Here is a 19,849-nt window from a genome sequence, read left to right on the forward strand (position 1 = left end):
TATTTGTCCTATGCCTTATTGATGCATCTTTTCAAGCTAGTTTTTCTGTGAAGCCTAGTTTAGCTATGCAATTTGAATAAGTTGCTTTAGCTCGAATTAATACTTTGAATAGTATTACAATTCAATACTAGAGGATACTTTCTAGCTAAATTATTTTGTATTGAATATTTTGAATAGCTTTAAAGTGCTTTTGTCAAGATACAACTGTGTTAAAATCCAGATTCTGATCAACAATGTGTCAACAATGGCAGGAAGAAGGCATGTTCCTTGGGTGGTACTTCATATATACGATGTATGGCCAAAAGCCATACATTTCACCCGATCTCAGTAATGCTTTTGTGGCTGAATGGGCTTAAATTCTCATTGTCACATTACAAAATCTAGTGAAAAGCCTTCTCAGAAGAGTGGAGGATATTATAGCATATTATACTTTATATATGCTACCCCTAGGTCAAATTATTCGTAAACATGGAATTAGCTTCCACTGTTATGCTGATGATACACAGTTGTATGTTTCAGCGAAGCCAGAGGACAGACATAAGCTTAGTAAAGTTGAGGATTGTGTAAAGGACATTAGACATTGGATGTTAATTAACTTCCTTCTGCTTAATTCTGATAAAACAGAAATACTTTTATTAGGCCCACGTGTAGCTAGAAGTATCCTTTCTGATCACATGGTTACTCTGGATGGTCTTTCTGTTTCATCATGTGCAGCAGTTAAAGACCTTGGAGTGATTATTGACTCCAGCCTATCATTTGATGCTCATGTAGATAATATTACTAGGATAGCCTTCTTTCATCTCAGAAATATTTCTAAAATAAGAAACATATTGTCACTACATGATGCGGAAATACTAGTTCATGCATTCGTCACCTCTAGATTAGATTACTGTAATGCCATACTGTCTGGATGTTCCAGTAGGAATATAAATAAGCTCCAATTAGTCCAGAATGCAGCTGCTAGAGTCCTAACTAGAACTAGAAGATACGACCATATCACACCGATATTATCCACACTGCATTGGCTCCCAGTAAAATCTCGCATTAATTATAAAATACTCTTATTAACCTATAAAGCACTAAACGGTCTCGCGCCACAATATCTAAGCGACCTTTTGGTTTTATATGATCCGCCACGCCTACTTAGATCAAAAGATGCAGGCTATCTGACGGTACCTCGAATAGTGAAGGCTACAGCAGGGGGAAGAGCTTTCTCTTATAGGGCCCCACAGTTATGGTCCAGTCTTCCTATTAGTGTTCGGGACTCAGACACAGTCTCAGTGTTTAAGTCTAAGCTTAAAACGTATTTGTTTACTCAAGCCTACCCTGACTAGATTCTGTTCTACTTTCTCCCTCTCTCCTTTCGCCGAGCCCCACACGAATTTATGGAGATACTAGAGATCCTGATCCTTTCAGCCTCTGGATGGAGCTCAAATCTTCTTTAATTCCAGACTGCTGGGACTACGGCTGCTCTTAACACCATACAGACTTCATATAAATCCATAATGAACTTTTTCACAATATCTGTTGTTACCCAGATGAGGATGGGTTCCCTTCTGAGTCGGGTTCCTCTCAAGGTTTCTTCCTCTTAAAACATCTTAGGGAGTTTTTCCTTGCCACCGTCGCCACTCAGTGGCTTGCTCAGTTGGGATAAATTCACACCTTTAATATCTGTATACCGTGTTGATATTTCTGTAAAGCTGCTTTGAGACAATGTCTATTGTAAAAAGCGCTATACAAATAAAATTGAATTGAATTGAATTGAATAACAGAAAAGAGGGGACTAAATTTGGAATGGATGCTCAAAAAGCACATACGAGTGTGATGGTCAGGTGTCCACAAACGTTTGGTCAATGGCTATACAATCACAGTCCACTTTATTAGGAAAACCTGCACTTTGGTTCTTATGCTGGAATATAGTATTTTCCTTTCTCCAAACATAATCATTCTCATTTAAACCAAATAAATCAATTGTGGTCTCATTCATCCACAAAACATTTTTCCAATAGTGAATGAAAAATGTTTCCAATGTAAAGAAAAGGTTGTGTGAAAAATTAAATCGAAAAAAGTTGAAGAAAAAAATTAGTCTGTACCATAGAACTACATATCTTATTTCCTCTTCTTGTGAGAGACTTCTGGTTTGATTCTGCACTTGATTTTAATGTAGTAAAGTAACAAATGTACTGTGAGCCCTTGCTGCTTTTTATTATGCTGATGTCATTATTAGGGGACCAAGCACCGAAGGTGTGTAGGCTCCTTCTGCTTCCTCTTCTGCTTATTCTTAGGGTGTCTATGGCAGCCTATAGAACTGTCTAGTAAAAAATTTAGCAAATTTGGCACACTGATTAGGGAGGGTCTAAGGAACATTGTTGCCAATGCTCTAGCACCACCATCGGGTCAGAATTGGGCCTAATTTGGAAGCATGTTTAAGGTCAAAACTTTTGAACTGTCCAATTTAAAAGCCAGGCTTCCTGGGATTCTATGAGTCCTTAGGTGTCATATCAACCTAATTAGATTTTCTGCCATCTTGAAGTTTTTTTGCTACTCCTCCAACAAATTTTGTCCATTAACCACCAAATTTGGCACAGATCACATTCAGACCAACGTGGACAAAGTTGATATTCCAAATGGTTTGCCTGTAATGTGCCAACAAATCTGACAGCGAAGCTGCCGAATAGGAAGTGAGGCTGTATCTACCATGCTTGGGGCCTATGCAAGAAATTTCATGAGCACTTACCGGCCACAAGTTACAATAAAATACCAAAAATGCTTTCATCTAACTACCATTTTTGCTACGCCTCCTCCAAATTTTGTCCAATCTTCACCAAATTTGGCTTGTCATCTTGAGACCTGTCTAAACAAAAGTTGTCCAAGGAACTGATATTCAAAAACTTTCTCCCATAATGGACTGGCACATGCAAGAAACTACAACTCATTCTTGAATCCCTTTGCCTATAGATATGGCTCTGCTTTTTATGGATTGCTTATGCAACAATTGTAGCGGGTCTGTAAATGTGCAGCTCACAGAGTCTGGGTGCTTGGCACCTGAAAATGCTGCTTGCACCTTTAATTTTATATATATATATATATATAATATCAAATTTATTTATTATAAATGTTTTATAACATGAACAGTTAACTTGTCTGCTGTCCGTCTGGATTCCTTTTTTTTAAAAAACGGTTTATTAACTGCAGTAGCTCAGTACTTTAATACCTAAGGACATTTCCAACTATTTTTGTAATTTAACTCAAGCAGAAATATCAATAGAACATATTTAGTTTTATTCAGATACAAAATAGTTTTCATTTTTTTAGTTGCTAACTGAGCTATGACTACAGCTGTTTGACTTTGCAAACTACTCTTAGGAACACGTGTAGCTAGCTGGTCTCATGGTTATCTGTAAACAAACAATTCCTAAAACAACTGAATACATGTCTGAATCAGCTGCTGTTTAGGGACACTGGACACCACTGGGAAAACAACTAGCTTCATCTCAGTACCTCTCTGTCTATCTCTCTCTCTGGTATTCCTCCGTAGACTTTCTAGTCAGAAAGTTGAAGAAAGAGCTAATGTCATTTGGTGTTTGGGATTTTTTTAAAGATTAAAATATTAATATTAATACGAGGTTCATGACTATAGTACCCGTGATGAACTTAAACTTTATCACGCCTGGGACCAGGGCCAGCTCCAGGAGGGGGCGTGAGGGGCCCCTCACTCAGACTGTCCCGCCCCTCAGTTAACATGAATGTGAAAAAGGATTTTATTTTTTATTTTTTTAAATGTAATTTTTTTTTTTTTTTAAATCACAATACCAGAGCGTGTCGGCTTTTTAGTGTGAATATTAGAATAGCAATATTTTAGTTAAGGGCAGTGTGTTATTGGTTGTCTGGTTAAACTCGCTTCCCTACGTCATCCTAGACTCGCAGTTTGCCCGTGCAAGGAGGAGAAGCGGAAGCAAGATTTTATTTTCCGCCAATTTCAATATGGATATTCGCAAATGGATTAAAAAGACTAAAGCGCTTATCTTAAAAGTTTTACTGACAGTGAAACGCCGAAATTAACCGAATTTTTTGGCCGCTGCGCCAGCGAAATTTAAGGGAATTGCAGCTGCTGACACCGAGCCCTCTGGAGACGCTTCAGAAGAAAGCTTCATATCTGCTGCTCCACCTGCTCACCTGCCGATGTACCAGACCGTTGTTGAAGTTATTCTACACCATCCCTGTATTCACTGTCAGTGCTGAGGTGTTTCTCGTCCCTCCGTTGTATAAAGACGCACCTGAGATCAACAATCTCCGTCTACCCACACAGATTTTTTGACCACAGTGGATGCTTTGGACATAACCAGGGACTTCATCCATCATAATGTCGGACAGAGACACCTCTTCGGCAATATTTAGATCGGCGGTGAGGTTTAACATTTCTTTTTAAACTCTTTTCTGATAATATTGTTAGTTGTAGTATAACGATCGTAAGTGGAAATAAATCCGGGATGTGCGTTTGAACATCATAAGAAAGTTAAATAAGTCTTCGGTAGCCAATTTTTTTAAATAATAAAGTCTATGGCAGCCACATTTATTATGTCCAGTGAGCACAACCTGGGAGAAAGCAAAACATTCTGCTATCTAAAAATGTATTGGCTTGTGTCATGTGACTCACATCAGTCGTGGGATCAAGGGGATGCTGGTGTTTTGTGTGTGTGTTTGGGGGGTATTGCCTGACGGGCCCGACCAATTTCAAATGCGTTCCGCGGTCCATGAGATACGGGGTTGTATATTCTCGTCACTGTACTTCCGATAGCATAGACCGACAGACTAGCCTATAAATGTGTGCTACGGTGTGTTTCGATAAGGTAAGGCAGTTCGACAGACACTGGCCCAACGAAAACGCGGATTCTGGGCTTCTTGTATTTTTCTAGTTGGGAATACTTTGCATTATGTCATCGCCCCCTTACGGTATTTCAAACGCCCCCTTTTCGGTACGCCACTGGTACCGGGCCTGCCTGGGACGTGGCTGGAATTAGTGTTCCCTAAATAAAGGTCCGTCTCAGGTCCAGTGGGACTCCAAGGAAAAAAGTTGGGAACCACTGTGCTAGGTATGCCATTTTAATCCAAAATGTATCAGTCAGCTGTTCTCTCAGCGCTCGATTGTGATCTTTCAAGAATTCCTTTATTTTTTTCCTTCAGTTCCATAAAACGCACAACTACTTGTTCATTTGACAACCAGCGTACCTGTTTGTAACAGCAGTGTTTGATGCGCTTCATCCTCACACAGCTGGGCAAACAGTCTCTTGATATTAGTGCGAGCCTTAATGAAGTTTACAACTTTAACAACAGTTGCCAGGGTGTTACTAAGGTTTTCCAAAAGTTTTTTTTACTGGCTAATTCTTGACAATGTAGCTTGCAGTGGAAAATTGCACACCAGGGGCTTTTTCCTTCAGTTGGCTGTTAAGTCCCTTGTTTTTGCCCATCACTCAAATGAGCACGATTTGAGCACGTATTTGTCTGACACTGTTGTTTCATCCAACTGAATGGCAAATGGAACATTCCTAAGCTTCTTGTGCAGCTGGTTTTGACACTCTCCAGCCATTTTATCAATTCTGTCTTTAACAGTGTTGTTAGAGATTGGGAGGGTTCTCACTTTATGCACCACCTGTGGGCCACACAGCCTCTCTACAATTATCAGGCAGGTGGGTTTTATTAGCTGCACTCCAATATTGTGTGGCAATTAATAGCAAACACTCAAATGACACCTCCGTGGTTCTGTGTAAGTCACTGCCTGCTCTTTCAAATGCTTTTCTGATGTCTGTGGATCTTTTTGATAGTGCCAACTGCTTCTTCCTCTCAAAAAAATCCTGATCTTCACCAATAGCCTCCTGGTGTTGGTGCAATTTGCTTGGCTTCATGCTGTCATTAGCTAGCTTCTCGCCACAAATGACACATTTTGGCGGAGTGTGTGTCTAATAAGTGTTTAATGTTTGTTTTGTTTTGTTTTTTATCTGATTGTTATTCTAAGAACTTATTCTTCTGTTCTAATGTTGCTCTCGTCTCTTTTTTCCTTTGTTATTGTCCTTAGCTTGGGGGCCGTGGGGTGGTTGTTTCTCTTCTGGGCAAGTTCCTCGCAGGCCTGGCCTACCCGGACCCTGAAGCATTCACAGCACCTGTTGTGAGGTACTCTGTATGCCCTATCGCTGGCTTAGGTTATCGTAAGCACCACATCGATCTAGCAATTGAACGCTTTCATTTGTTGGATCAACATGTCGCTTGTTGGCCACTGATTACTCCATTTTGAGTGTTCTGTGTCAAAGATCTCGGTATCGTGGTGCTCGGTACTGCAATGACTAGTGGGATGGAGTCCTCAGTGCGTGAGTGGGAGTGCAAGGGTGGGGCGTCTTTGCTTGGCGGGTTTCACTTGGGCGGACAACATGCCTTAGGAGACATCATCTTTTCTTGTAAGAAATGAGTTCTCAGTAAATAGGGGAAAAAAGTGTGGGTGAATGAGCTCCAGACATAGAGACAGGGTGAATGTAAAAAGTGAGTAAAAGAGGTATACAGGTTCTTCTAAAAAAATTTTTAATATCGTGGAAAGGTGACTTTTGTTCCCAATAATTTAATTATGATCACCATGAGACCAAGATCTTTGACACAAGAGAACACTCAAAATGGAGTAAACAGCGGCCAACAAGTGACACGCTGACCCAAAAAATGAAAGCGTTCAATTGCCAGATTGATGTGTTGCTTACGATACCCTAAGCCGGCGATTAGGGCATACAGAGTACTTCAAAGCAGGTGCTGTGAATGTTTCAGGGTCCGGTAGGCCAGGCCTGCGAGGAACTCACCCAGAAGAGAAACAACCACCCCACAGCCCCCAAGCTAGGGACAATAACAAAGGAAAAAAGAGACAAGAGCAACATCAGAACAGAAGAATAAGTTCTTAAAATAACAATCAGAAAAAAAAAAAAAAAACCATTGAACACTTCTTAGACACACAAGACTTACAATACTTACACCCCTTATTATTTTACTTTTTTCCGCACACTACACGCCTCTTGCAATCCCGCATATACAAACCTCTTCCTGGTACCCTTTTTTGGACATCAACCTCTGCCTAGTTCCGTCTATCCACTAGCACAGCAGTATATAAGCTCACTGTTTACCAAATTACAAATAAAAAAAGCGAATAGCGGTATCCGTAGGATTTTGCGCACTTCTCTATTTCACTTTGCGCAATGAATCTAGAATATACGACGGTTCCACTTTTTTAAATTAAATTACGGTTAAAAATGCAGTTGCTGTGTGTTTTGAAAATTACAGAACAACCAAGGACCTGGTTTTGTAAATATTTGGCACATTTGTGCAATGCCATTGTAATCCAAACACTGATCCAGGTAAAAGGCCTGTTGTGTACAAGAATACTCCTAAAAAGTGGACATGTAGATTTTTTTTTGGATACTTTCACAATTGCCGTCGCAGAGACCTAAATAAGGGAAGACAATCTTTGTTGAGCAGACCATGAATTTATATGTAGTATATTGGGGAAGACAACCATTTAGAACTCTTTTCACCCTCCTGATTATAGGAGCGATTCCGAATACTGTGCCTTATACCAAACGTTACATTGAAAGTCCGATAGAACAAGCATTTAGAAAACTTCCTGGGTGTACAGTAGCATGTACCAGGCCAGTCTGAGCAGATAACAAATACGGGTAGATGAGAGTAACAGCATAAACTGAAGGGGGGAAACAGGGTAAAGAGAGTTTGGTGTTTGCATTTTTACCCGCAACCTGTGAAGCTCTGGTGAACTCCATGCCCAAGAGGGTTAAGGCAGTGGTGGAAAATAACGGTGGCCACACAAAATATTGACACTTTGGGCCCAATTTGGACATTTTCACTTAGGGGTGTTCTCACTTTTGTTGCCAGCGGTTTAGCCATTAATGGCTGTGTGTTGAGTTATTTTGAGGGGACAGTAAATTTACACTGTTGCACAAGCTGTACACTCTCTACTTTACATTGTAGCAAAGTGTCATTTCTTCAGTGTTGTCACATGAAAAGATATAATCAAATATTTACAAAAATGTGAGGGGTGTACTCACTTTTGTGAGATACTGTATATAGTGTGTGTGTGTGTGTGTGTGTGTGTGTGTGTGTGTGTGTGGATAGATCGAGAGAGATATATCCCCTCCCTAAAAATGGTTTAGTCTGATAGTTACTAATTATTTCAGCTCAGTCTGTGATGAACCCAATAAAATTCTAAGTCCCACCGCAACTAGTGGACATTGCAGTGAACATCACTTCCATACAGTGGAAGAGCAGGAGATGGAGTGGGGGGAGGACATAAATCTGGCTACCAGAAACGTAATGAAAGTACGGAAAGGGAGGCGAGGCTGCTGGATCCCAATCTGTCAAGACCTTCTTTAACAAGACAGGTTGGTGCACTGTAGGGATGTCAGTGTAATGGGAGGCCGTGCCCTGATCATTTTGCCGCCCAATTTACTTTCACAGGAATATGACACCTAATAAGAACTGCCCCCTTGCCGGTACGGTCACATAATTTTCTCATTACTGAACTGACGCGCACTGATCTGTCCCCATCTTTTTGTGCTTTTATGTAAATAGAGTTGGTTTGTATAACCAGGGAACAAATGGATATGCGTGTCACAAGGATTACAGACCTTCCCCCTGCTGATGTGATATGTTTTAATATAACAACACTGTCAAGAAAACACGAATACAATTAGATCTGTTTAATAATATAGTATGCAGTAGCGTATTATCTTAATCAAAAATGAACACAATGAGTAATTTAAGTTTTATTTTATATTTGACTGCATTCTTTTCAATTTCTGAATATATACTTCAGATGTTTGACACCAGACTGAGTGGAAGGACTTTATTATATTGCTGGTATACTTTAACATTTTGTTTTATTTTACTATTTTAATAATTTCTTGTCTTTTGTTATTATTGTATTAGTTTGTCTAGAGTAATTGTTTGAGGACTTTAAACAATGTTTCATAAGAAGTTATTAATGGCTTAATGCCATTGTTTTGATCTAATATTTACATAAACATTTAACTTTTGAAATAAAGTGATGATATTCAACTTTTAAAATAATATGAAGACACCAAAAATATCCTGTCATACCTGTGTATGCTTGTATTTCTTGCTACTAGCATGCTTCAAAGAGAGATTAGTGACTGATCTTGAGAAATTCAACCGTTCATTTAATTTAAGCAAACTTTATTTTCACCTTTTCACGTTTTGCAGTGATTTCATGGTATGTGAGGATATGTATATAATGTATGCCAGAATTATATTTTATTTGAAGTATATACACTTAATTGAACAACATTTACCTTAATATTTATAGCTGATTTAATAGTGATTTATTTAATTTAATCCTATAAAATATAGCTCAGGCAACAGCAATCAAGTCTTTTTTTTTTTTAAATCATTGGATATCTCCTGTAAATGCTACTACACAAATTGGTTTATTCAGTATATACTATATATACACACTATAAAAGGATATATAATATTACATATCTAGGTTTATTATGTACAACATACACATTATGCAAAAATTCACATAAATTACATTACAACACAATTGTAATTGTTGCCTTTCAAGTCAGAAGGATCTTTGGCTCCTGTACCTGTGGTTTATCTCATTCAGGACTACATCTGAGCTTGGCTCCTCCTGCTCTGTGATCGCACGGTCATCTAATGGACTGCCTGTGATTAGGAATTAGGAAGAGAGCAGGCAGGAAACGGGCAATTACAAGTATACCCTTGTTATTAGATGCTATTTCTTTATCCCAAATATAATTTGGAATGGAATGGTGTGGGAGGTGGATGTTAATAGCATAATAGATGGATTGAGAGAGTGGTATAATAATGGCATGGTAATGGATAGGATTGAAAGAATGACTAACACTCACCAATCCCCATTGACCTGTCTGATCCTGAGCTGTCAGTGACTAAGAAAGAACTGGATGATTTATTGGATTTGGATGATATCACTGATCTGAATGAGGAAGCAACTCTATTTACAGTGGATTTCTTGGTCCTCTGTGTAGCAGTGTGACTCCAATCTATTATCCAAATGCAAGAATACTGCGTATAAATTCTGATATTGATACATCTATTAAAAATAAATGTATCACATCCAGTATAATTGAAATAAATTAAAGGAAATGCTTTCATGCACACAATGTTCCATTGCCATAACATGTCAAAATATCTGACAAATAAAACAAACACACCTGAGTTCTCAACTAGCCTTAGGTTTCCACAGCACAGGTGTATTCTCCACTGTTTTCTGACATTCTCCTTTACAGCACAGTGGAACACAAAGATAAAGAAACCTGCAGCAGACAAATAGGGCTTTGTGGGTCATAATTTCACCTTCACAATGTGTTAGATTAGTACGGTAGTACAGTAGATATAAAGTCTACACAAACTTGTTAAAATCGCAGGGTTGTATGATGTTAAAAAATGAAACCACAATAAATCGTCAGATATAGAAAACAACAAAATTCAGGTGAAAAAGAAATGGGTCATTTTTAGATATATAAATAAAAAAGGAAAAAAACTAACAATAATCTACTTCACCCACCTTCACATTCAATCCTAAAAAAAATTAACCCAAAATAAAGATTGGCTATTTTCTTGATATCTGATTGCTGAAGCCATGTGCTGCAAAGGGTTTACAAAACGGGTATGAGATCTCATTAACAAATGGTATCGATCAGGAGAGGAGTACAAAAGAATTTCCAAAACATTAGATGTACCATGGAACACCATGACGGTCGTCATCAACAAGTGGAGAAAATGGAGAATAACAGTGACATTACCAGAACAGGACATCCCTCCAAAATTAATGAAAGGAGAAGATGAAAAGTTATCAGGGAGGCTGCCAAGAGACATATGGCAACATTAAAGATACTACAAGAATATCTGGCAAGTACTAGCCATTCCCTGCATGTGAGAACAATATCTCATATTCTTTGTCTGGGCTATGAGATAAGGTGACTAGGTGAGAGCAAGGTAGAACTTTTTGGGGATAATTCTAAAAGATATGTTTATGTAATAAGTTTATGTAAAAGTTGGGCTACTTCTCTTCAGCTAGGACTGGGGCTCTATTCAAGATTGCCAATACAAATCTATTTTAGAAAAATATATAATAATAATAACCTGCAGGCATCAGAAGGCAGCTGAAGATAAAGGGGAAAAAATCACCTTCCTGCATGATAACCCAAAGCACAAATCCAAGTCAACAAAGGAATGACTTCAGACAAAGATAAATGTCTTGGAATGGCCCAGTCAGCTTGAATCTAAATCCTATCCTGTGAAATGACTTGAAGATGGCTGTGGACAGAAGATTCTCCTGCAATTTGACAGATCTAGAGCATTTTGCAAGGAACAGTAAAATAAAATGCTAAATTGCTATAATGGTGCTAAGTTGGTAGAGTCTTACCCAGAAAGTGTGGTTTATTATAAAAGCAAAAGCTACCTTTTAAAAAATTATGTTACAGGGTGTGCACACTTGTGCAACCATGTTACAGTAAGTTTTTGTTCCCTCCCTTAAAACATTTCTATTTCTTTTTGACTTGAATTTTGTTGGTTGCGGTTGCATTGACGGTGGAAAAGATTTGATATGATTTATCTTGGTTTACTTATTTATTTTACGTCACATCAAAAAACCAACAGTTTTAACAGGGGGGTGTAGACTTTTTATATCCACTCTATGGCATGTGCCAGATGACAGCCAAGTGACTAGAAATGATTAATGTTATTAATAACATTAAAGAATTATGAATGTGGAGGCTAATTTTTGCACAGTTCTGCACTGTTTCATTTCTAGAGGGCTTTTGTGCACAGATTATCATAAAAGAGAGCAATCTGAAGCAAGATGATCCTGTACCATTAACTAAGTACACGATGGTAGGAATAAAGCCTCATGATATGTACTGAAATATTTTATATTAAGAGACTACTTAATACTACAAGATATTTTAAATGAATCGGATTGTTGAAAAGGAAGGTAGGAATGGCTTCAGTGAGTCATAAAGTATTCTCTGAAATATATTAACTTCTGCTTTGATTCAGTGGACTTAGCCAGTGGACTTTATTTAAGACTACAGTATATCTATAAAGTGATATAACATTTACAGTAAGTTCTTAAATACATACCTTGCAATGAGTTAAAGATGGCAAACAGGTACATAAAGGGCAGGTTGACAGTACCCCAGGCAAAAAAGGCAAATCCCCAGGTGAGGCCCAGGAGAACAGTAAGCCCTGCCACACTCCGCAGGTCCTGTAGGACACTGCGATGCTGTAAATTATGGGGATTTTGCCTCTTAATGCGACAAAGCTGAACCATTACCACAATGAACATGCTAAGGTTCAGTATGAAGACAACACAGAAGTAGGCCACCACTGCAACATAGTAGGCAATCTCATTCTTCAGCCAGCAACTGCATGGAGAAAGATGACAGAACCACACAGTTAAACATCTGATTTCCATCAATGTAATTCATTTTAAAAAACGATTTGATGCTCTTACAATTGATCTGAGGTTCCATCTTCAAACTTCCCATAAGACATTAGTGCATAATTGTTTTCATCAATGGCAATGACAATGATGACCACAATTAGAGGAATACCTTAGATGAAAAGGAATAAATAACAAGCAAAACTATTATAATAGACCTGAACAAAATATATCAAATAGAACCAGCTATGTGAAAGTTACAGCAATACACCACTTATTCACATACCCCATCCAGCAAGTCCTAATTTGACCATGTAGCGAGACACATAGGTGTTAAAAACTTTAACAAGGGAAATGTACATATGGACAGCCTCCATGGCCATCCAGGTAAAAGACGCCAACAAGAAGTAGTGCAAGAAGAAGGCAGTGGAGATGCAGAGACCCACGATGTTGGTGTACAGAGCCAGCCAAGCATCCAACAAGAATGTCAGGTTCAACAGAAGCAAAGCCAAACATAGCTGGATCACAATTTTTGATGGGATATCTTTGCGCAGTGTCCTACAAGAGAAGACATAAATACTGTTCTTAAATGAATTAAATACCTTAAATTTACTCAGTGTAGATAGTAGTGGCAGCTCAGTGGTTAAGACATTGGACGTCTGACCGGAAGGTCATGACTTCAAGTCCCAGCACCACCAAGTTGCCGGTGTTGGACCCTTGAGCAAGGCCCTAAACTGCTCAGTTGTACAAATGAGATATATGTAAATCGCTCTGGGTAAGGGCGTCTGCCAAATGACGTAAATGTAGATGTCCAACAGGACATATATTTGATTGCTTAAATGATTCTGACTTTGCAGTTTGCAATAACTTAAATTATATATTGTATATTGCCTTAGCAATGTGTGATTGGTGCAAAACTCACTCAAAAGCCAGATAAGTCATGAGGGTGACAGAAAGGAAAATGGAAGAGATGCCACAGCCAATGTAGGTGATGTAGGTTAGGATGGTATTCTGCAAGCGATTCTTTATTCCTTCTCCAGAAAGGTCCTATTTTGAAAGTTTATACAAAAAGAATTAAGCTGCCAAAATTAAATTAAAAATAATTAAATTAATGCCAGTCAAATAATTATATGCATTAAAACTAAGCAAATGAAAGAGATGTAACCTAACTATAATAGCAGTGCTGACTGAACAATGATCCTGTGTACATAGCAAGCTCCATAAAGAAATGGTTTGCCAAAACTGGTGTGTGAGAACTCTGACCTCTGAACTCTGAGTCCTGATCCCTGACTTCAACCCCACTGAACACCTTCAGGATGAATTGGAATGCCAACTGTGCACCAAGCCTTCTAGCCTGACATCAGTGCCTGACCTCACTAATGCTCTTCAGCTCTTAAAGTTTAATGGGCAGAAATTAACACAGCCACATTCCAAAATCTAGAGGAAAGACCTCCCAAAAGAGTAGAGGCTCTTATAGTAGTAAAGGTGGGACCAACTTTGGAATGTTCAACAAGCATATGGGTAGGGACAGATATCCACATCAATATAGTGTAATATAAGAGGATTTGTCTTGACTAAGATGTGGAAAGAAAGTTTGTCACAAAATGTGATTTACAGTAAATAACTTTTTTTCTTTATTAAATAACAAATTCCGTGTGTGGCAGCACATGTTATTTGACACCAGAAATTACCCTCATCAAGAAATATAGATTCTATGAATATGCACTGATAAAGCACTATGAGGTTCCAATATGATTTGCATCGCAAGTTTAGGGTGACTAACAGCATTAAGCAGTATTTAATATTTTAATTCAAAGATGAACCTATCTCCAGATATGCTGTAACTCCTAATAATTTTGAAGGCCCTGGACAATGTTTCATACCTTCCTTAACAGCCCATTTGCAATATTTTCGTTTATATTTCTTCAAATTTATATTCTCAAAAAAATTACTAAGCAAAGTTGGTTTTTTTTGTTTTTTTTACTAGTGGGGCATTGAGAGGCAAACGTTTCTCTCACCAAAAGCACACCAAAGCTGGTCAGATGGTTACAGCCACAAATTGTCTCAGTTTCAGTGTGGTTCAGCACAGTGCAACCCTCAGAGCTCCAGCCACCAGCGCCACCTAACAATAAACAACAGTCAAATATTGTAATAAATATCTTGAATTTGATCAAGAAACCATATAAATCAGTAAAGAACAATGACATTGTGTTGACAACACTTAAATTGATTTAATGATATATATTTAAATTCTGAAGATAAAATTAACCAAAGCAGCAATTTCAACACTTAGCTTGGGTTTAAGTTTAATCTGCAATCTTAGAAGTGTAGGTTAATAAAACAAGTGAAGATATAAACAATATGACAAACTGTATATGGTTCATCAAATTGGCCTGCTTGGTGCACTGCAAATGAGAGAGTGTAGAAGAGCTACTTGAAATATTGGAGTGTTTTTTAAAGTGCTTCTGCCAATTATGTTTCTTTACTGAGCTCCACTGGTAATTATACCTTGACAACATTACCCATTTATACCATACATTTCTGTAAATCTGATTATTTATAGTCCTCACCGCTTAAATTGAATTTCCAAAATACACATGATCGTGAAGAGTTAACCTGTAGAGATTGAGAGCGATAATATTAATTGTATTAATATTGAACACTTGTTTACCATGCAACCAAAAAAAAAAGTATTTTAAGATTAGTTTTAAAGGCTTCTTTCACTGACCGCAACAGTTTCTGTGTTCTTCAGGGTAAACACTACTTGTTCTCTCAGGTTAGAGATGGACAAGTTAGCCACACTGGAGCCAAGAACCCCACTGATCAGCCTTCTGTTGTTTGGGTTTAATGTGTGGTCCTACAGATTGTAATGACAACACAATGCATGCATGACAGGTTGATGTAGATGAAAAGCACATGCTCATACTGCACATCTTGCATTGTTGCACTTTCACATAGCTAGTTCTATCTGATATATCTTGATTGACCTCATAAACCTGTCAAATCTAGCCAGGTATTATGCACATGTGAACTTAGCCAATAAAAAATATCATATAGTAGCATGGAAATAGAATACACCTGGAAAAGAGTGGTCTTCTGGTAGAAATTAAACTGTACTCTGGAGGCCAGCTGCTGCTGCTGAGCAGTGAGGTTCCCTGTGAGAGAAGCAGGGAGAGTTATGGAACCCTGAGGAGAGCCAGGCTCAGTCCTCCCCAGCCTGGAGCTGATCTAAAATACATAAAGAGACACTTTAGAAACGCATACAATCCATGATATTAAAGGTTTTCATGATATCATGTATGTAAGGGATAGTCCATGTGCATTACATGATTTTATACCATGGTCTGTCCAAATGCTTGATTATGATTGGCTGAAGAGTGTGTGTTAAAAAATCGTACACCACAGGTAGTTCTATAAACAACAATAACCATAGTAAATTAAGTTAAACTCACACAGCTTCATTATTAGTAGAGACATGGCACGGACGCTGGTAATTCACAATTGCACAATCTCTCTCTCTCTCTCTCTGTCTCTCTCTGTTATAAGTAGTATAATCCATGGCTAGGTTTGCATTATACATGATTTTAATGCACGATGAAAGAGAGTAACAGTATGTTACTATGAGTTTAACTACTGTATGTTACTATGGTTACAGTTGTTTATAGGCAGCGCATTAATTAAGAACGGTGATTAAACTGACCGGAACTACCTGTGGTATATACGGCTTTAACACACACCTTCCAGCCAATCAGAATCGAGTATTCTGACAGACAATGGTATAATAACATTTTTGGTTTTGAAATTAATATCACTATTCAACCAATATGTTCAACCTGGTAATTGTTTTATCCCCTGTTAAATTGTTGTTGTGATCCTTGATTGTGTTGTAAATTTTTATATTTGTGTTATTTGTTGCTGCCCTCTTGGCCAGGTCACTCTTATAAAAGAGATTTTTACTCTCAATGAGTTTTTTAACCTGGTTAAATAAAGAAATTAAATTAAATTAAATGAATGTGATCAATATGATTCCCCCCCCTAAAATAATTACTTTACAGTTCACATAAAGCATTGTGAGAGTGGTTCTAATAGGGAATCACCATGACATACTATAGTATATTTGCCTGATTTTATAATTGCTATAGAATTACTATAACAAAACATTTCATGATACAAAATGCATAGTTTTTCTGAACAGTTCTGAGTTGTTACCTGCAAGTTGGACGGGTCAGTGATAGTGAATGTGGTCTTCGGAAAAAGAGTCCCATCCACCAGTTTCACTGCCAGAGCCACAGATGGAGAGAGAATACTTTGACTCTGTCCCTGGACAACCAGCTTCAAGCCAACAGTATCCACAATGCCAGTGATCCTTATCAAATAAGAAAAGGTATCATGTTTATTATATGCACAATATATGTTATGAATATTATGTTATGTTTTTTCTGTTTTTGTGTATATCTCATACTAAATAGTTTTAGATCTAGAAACAAATGCAACCTGAGTAAACACATAATACAGTTTTTATTTGTTTGTTTTTTATTGAAACAAAAAAGTTATCCAACGCCTATCACCCTTGTGAAAAACTAATTGCCCCCTTAAAATTAAAATCTGATTGTGACACATTTAGTAGCAATAACTGCAACCAAATGCTTCCGATAACTGGAGATCAGTCTTTCACTTACTTCTTGTACTAGGATTTACTCCTATGCTTTTGATCATTGTCTTGCTGCATAATCCAATTGAGCTTGAGTTTCAATTTATGGACTGAACACCCAACATTCTCCGTTAGGATTTTCAAGTGGAGAGCAGAATTCACGTTTCCCTCAATTATTGCAAGTTACCCAGTCCCTGCAGCAACAAAATATCCCCACACCATCACACTTCCACCACCATGCTTAACCATATATATGTTTGTTTTTTTATGTTATTCTGTGTTTGGTTTATGCCAGATGTAACGGGACACCGGTCTTCCAAACAGTTCACCAGAACATTCTCCCAAAAGGTGTGAGGATCATCAAGGTGTGTATTGGCAAAATTCAGACGAGCCTTATTGTTCTTCTGGGTTAGCAGTGATTTTCAGCTTGCCACTCTTCCATGGATGGCATTTTTGCCCAGTGTCTTTCTGATAGTGGAGTCATGAACAGTGACCTTTACTGATCCAAGAGAGGTCTGTAGTTCCTTTGATGTTGTCCTTGGCTCTTTTGTGACTTCCAGGATGAGTAGTTGCTGTGCTCTTGGAGGAATTTTGGAAGGTTGGCCACTTCTGAGAAGGTTCACTACTGTGCCAAGTTTTTCCATTTGGAGATATTGGCTCTCATTATGGTTCTTTGGAGTCCCAGAGCCTTTGAAAAAGCTTTGTAACCCTCCCCAGACTGATGTATCTCCTTCTTTCTCATAATTTCTGGAATTTCTTTCAATTTTGGCATAGCCTACTACTGGGTAAGGCCTTTTAACCAATTTGATGCTGTTGAAAAAGTTCTATTTAAGTGTTGATTTGATTGAACAGGGTTTGCAGTAATCTGGCCTGGTTGCGTGTAGTCCAGCTGAACCCCATTATGAATATCATAGATTTGGGGAATTAATAACTACAGGGGTAAATAAATTTTCACACAGGCCCAGTTGGTACTGGACAACTTTTTTGCTTCAATAAATAACATTATCGTTTAAAAAGTGTATTTTGTGTTTACTCAGTTGCCTTTGTTATATCTCAAATTTAGTTTTAATTTCTGAAACAATTTAGTATGAGATATACACAAAAACAGAAGAAATCAGGATGGGGCAAATACTTTCTCACAGTACCATATATAATTGATAATTATAATTATTCTTGGAGAATAATTATAGTTATTCAATTCTATTCAAGGGCTACAAGTAAATCTGTAAATCTGTTCATTTTTACCTGTTTGAACTGGATGCCAGCATATTAGGAGGTGCGTCTATAAGATTGCTGACAATGTTGATAGACATGTTTCCTAGACCCAAGCTAACACTGGGCCCAGAAAGAAGTGACTCTAGCAGAGATACAACCGCCTGTATCTGTGTGGAGTTCAAAGCAGATGCATTCCTGCTCAGATTCAGAAGACCTTCAGCTGTTGCTTCTGCACTGGTTGATGAGGTTGTGGAGGCTGTATGTGGCATGGTATAAATAATAAACACTAAAGAGTTTAGTACTATGCATGCATTATTTAATGTATCCAATGTTTTCTTATTTACATTGTTAAAGTAATATTAAGAATTGACCACATAACTGACATGCGCTACATGGTCATAAGTTTGTGGACACCTCACCATCACACCCATATATGGGCCTTCCCCAACCTTTTGCCACAAAGTTGGAAGGACACAACTGTATAGGATTGTATGCTGTAGCACTACAGTGGAACTAAGAGGCCTAGCCCAAATATGTTCCAGCATGACAATGCTCCTGCACAAACTGAGGTTTATAAAGCTATCGTTTGCCAAGGTTGGTGTAGAAGAACTTGTGTGGCCTGCAATTCCCCTTTATTGCTGAGGTGTTACATTATGTTTTGCCATATAGTGTAGTAAGAATCAGGTGCATATGTACTGGGTTATTGTTAAATATAATATAAGTGGAAAATCTTAATTAATAATCAGTAAGTTGTACACTAATCTTGCAAGCCAGACTTTTAGTATTCACTAAAGAGATTGGTGTGTTTTGTCAATAAACAAGGCCAAAAACCATCCACTATCAGCGATTTGACTGATATTTGACTGCAGATTACAAACCACAGCCCTTTTCCTTTATGCCATCAACAAGCTTCAGCTTCAAGCAGAAATCTTTAGTAAATTTTAAATAATGGATTCCATAAATTTCTTTTTAGTCCAGTGAAATTGTCATTGTGTTCAAAAGTTACTTTTTTCTTAATCTTGAGCCAGTCAAGATTCAAGATTCTAATGCTTGTGGCCAGAAAAGATTACAAAATATATTAGATGCTATGTGGCCATTGTGCTGAATGTCTGAGGCTGAGACTAGTCGTACACTGCTGCTGAGATTTTAAGTCAGACACTTTTGTTGTAAGTTAATATTTGAAAAGAAAAATAATGCCTGTTTGAAGCCAAAAGTTTACAGTCACAATTCTACACATCTCATGTTACCATACATTTTCTGTGTGAAGTCAATTAGGGTATATAATTAATTTCCAGAGAAAGATTTCAAAATCATAGATAAGAGACATTTATTTCAGCTTTTATTTACTATATCAGATTTTCAGTGATTCAAAAGTTGACATATCTTTTGTTAGCAGTTGGCTGCCTTGCTTTTGAATTACATGAACTTAAATAAAAAAGTTTGGGGTAGCCTTCTACAAACTTCTGATTAAAGATTGTCAAACTTTTTGT

At 37.8% G+C, this 19,849-nt stretch overlaps 1 protein-coding gene and 1 long non-coding RNA gene across 3 annotated transcripts in view; one reads left to right on the top strand and one right to left on the bottom strand.

The window, feature by feature from the left end:
* The first annotated feature begins 3,919 nt into the window (after nt 1–3,919).
* Nucleotides 3,920–18,396, top strand: LOC128635193 (uncharacterized). Its single transcript, XR_008398093.1, has 3 exons — nt 3,920–4,405; nt 16,676–16,877; nt 17,440–18,396. It is a non-coding gene; the product is annotated as an uncharacterized LOC128635193 (long non-coding RNA).
* LOC108276682 (adhesion G-protein coupled receptor G2) overlaps nt 9,201–19,849 on the bottom strand; it is a 43,394-nt gene continuing 32,745 nt past the window's right edge. For both annotated transcript variants that reach the window (XM_017488490.3, XM_017488489.3), the window contains 13 exons: nt 18,390–18,615; nt 16,703–16,859; nt 15,572–15,721; nt 15,222–15,350; nt 15,064–15,109; nt 14,512–14,615; nt 13,416–13,540; nt 12,780–13,051; nt 12,566–12,665; nt 12,193–12,476; nt 10,263–10,364; nt 9,939–10,091; nt 9,201–9,732 (listed from right to left, as the gene is read on the bottom strand). In XM_017488490.3, coding sequence (XP_017343979.1) covers nt 9,629–9,732; nt 9,939–10,091; nt 10,263–10,364; nt 12,193–12,476; nt 12,566–12,665; nt 12,780–13,051; nt 13,416–13,540; nt 14,512–14,615; nt 15,064–15,109; nt 15,222–15,350; nt 15,572–15,721; nt 16,703–16,859; nt 18,390–18,615 — 1,952 coding nt within the window. In that variant the 3' untranslated portion in view covers nt 9,201–9,628. The remainder of the gene's footprint in view (nt 9,733–9,938; nt 10,092–10,262; nt 10,365–12,192; nt 12,477–12,565; nt 12,666–12,779; nt 13,052–13,415; nt 13,541–14,511; nt 14,616–15,063; nt 15,110–15,221; nt 15,351–15,571; nt 15,722–16,702; nt 16,860–18,389; nt 18,616–19,849) is intronic.

The sequence above is a fragment of the Ictalurus punctatus genome, chromosome 16 (genome assembly GCF_001660625.3).
Source record: "Ictalurus punctatus breed USDA103 chromosome 16, Coco_2.0, whole genome shotgun sequence".
NCBI lineage: Eukaryota > Metazoa > Chordata > Actinopteri > Siluriformes > Ictaluridae > Ictalurus > Ictalurus punctatus.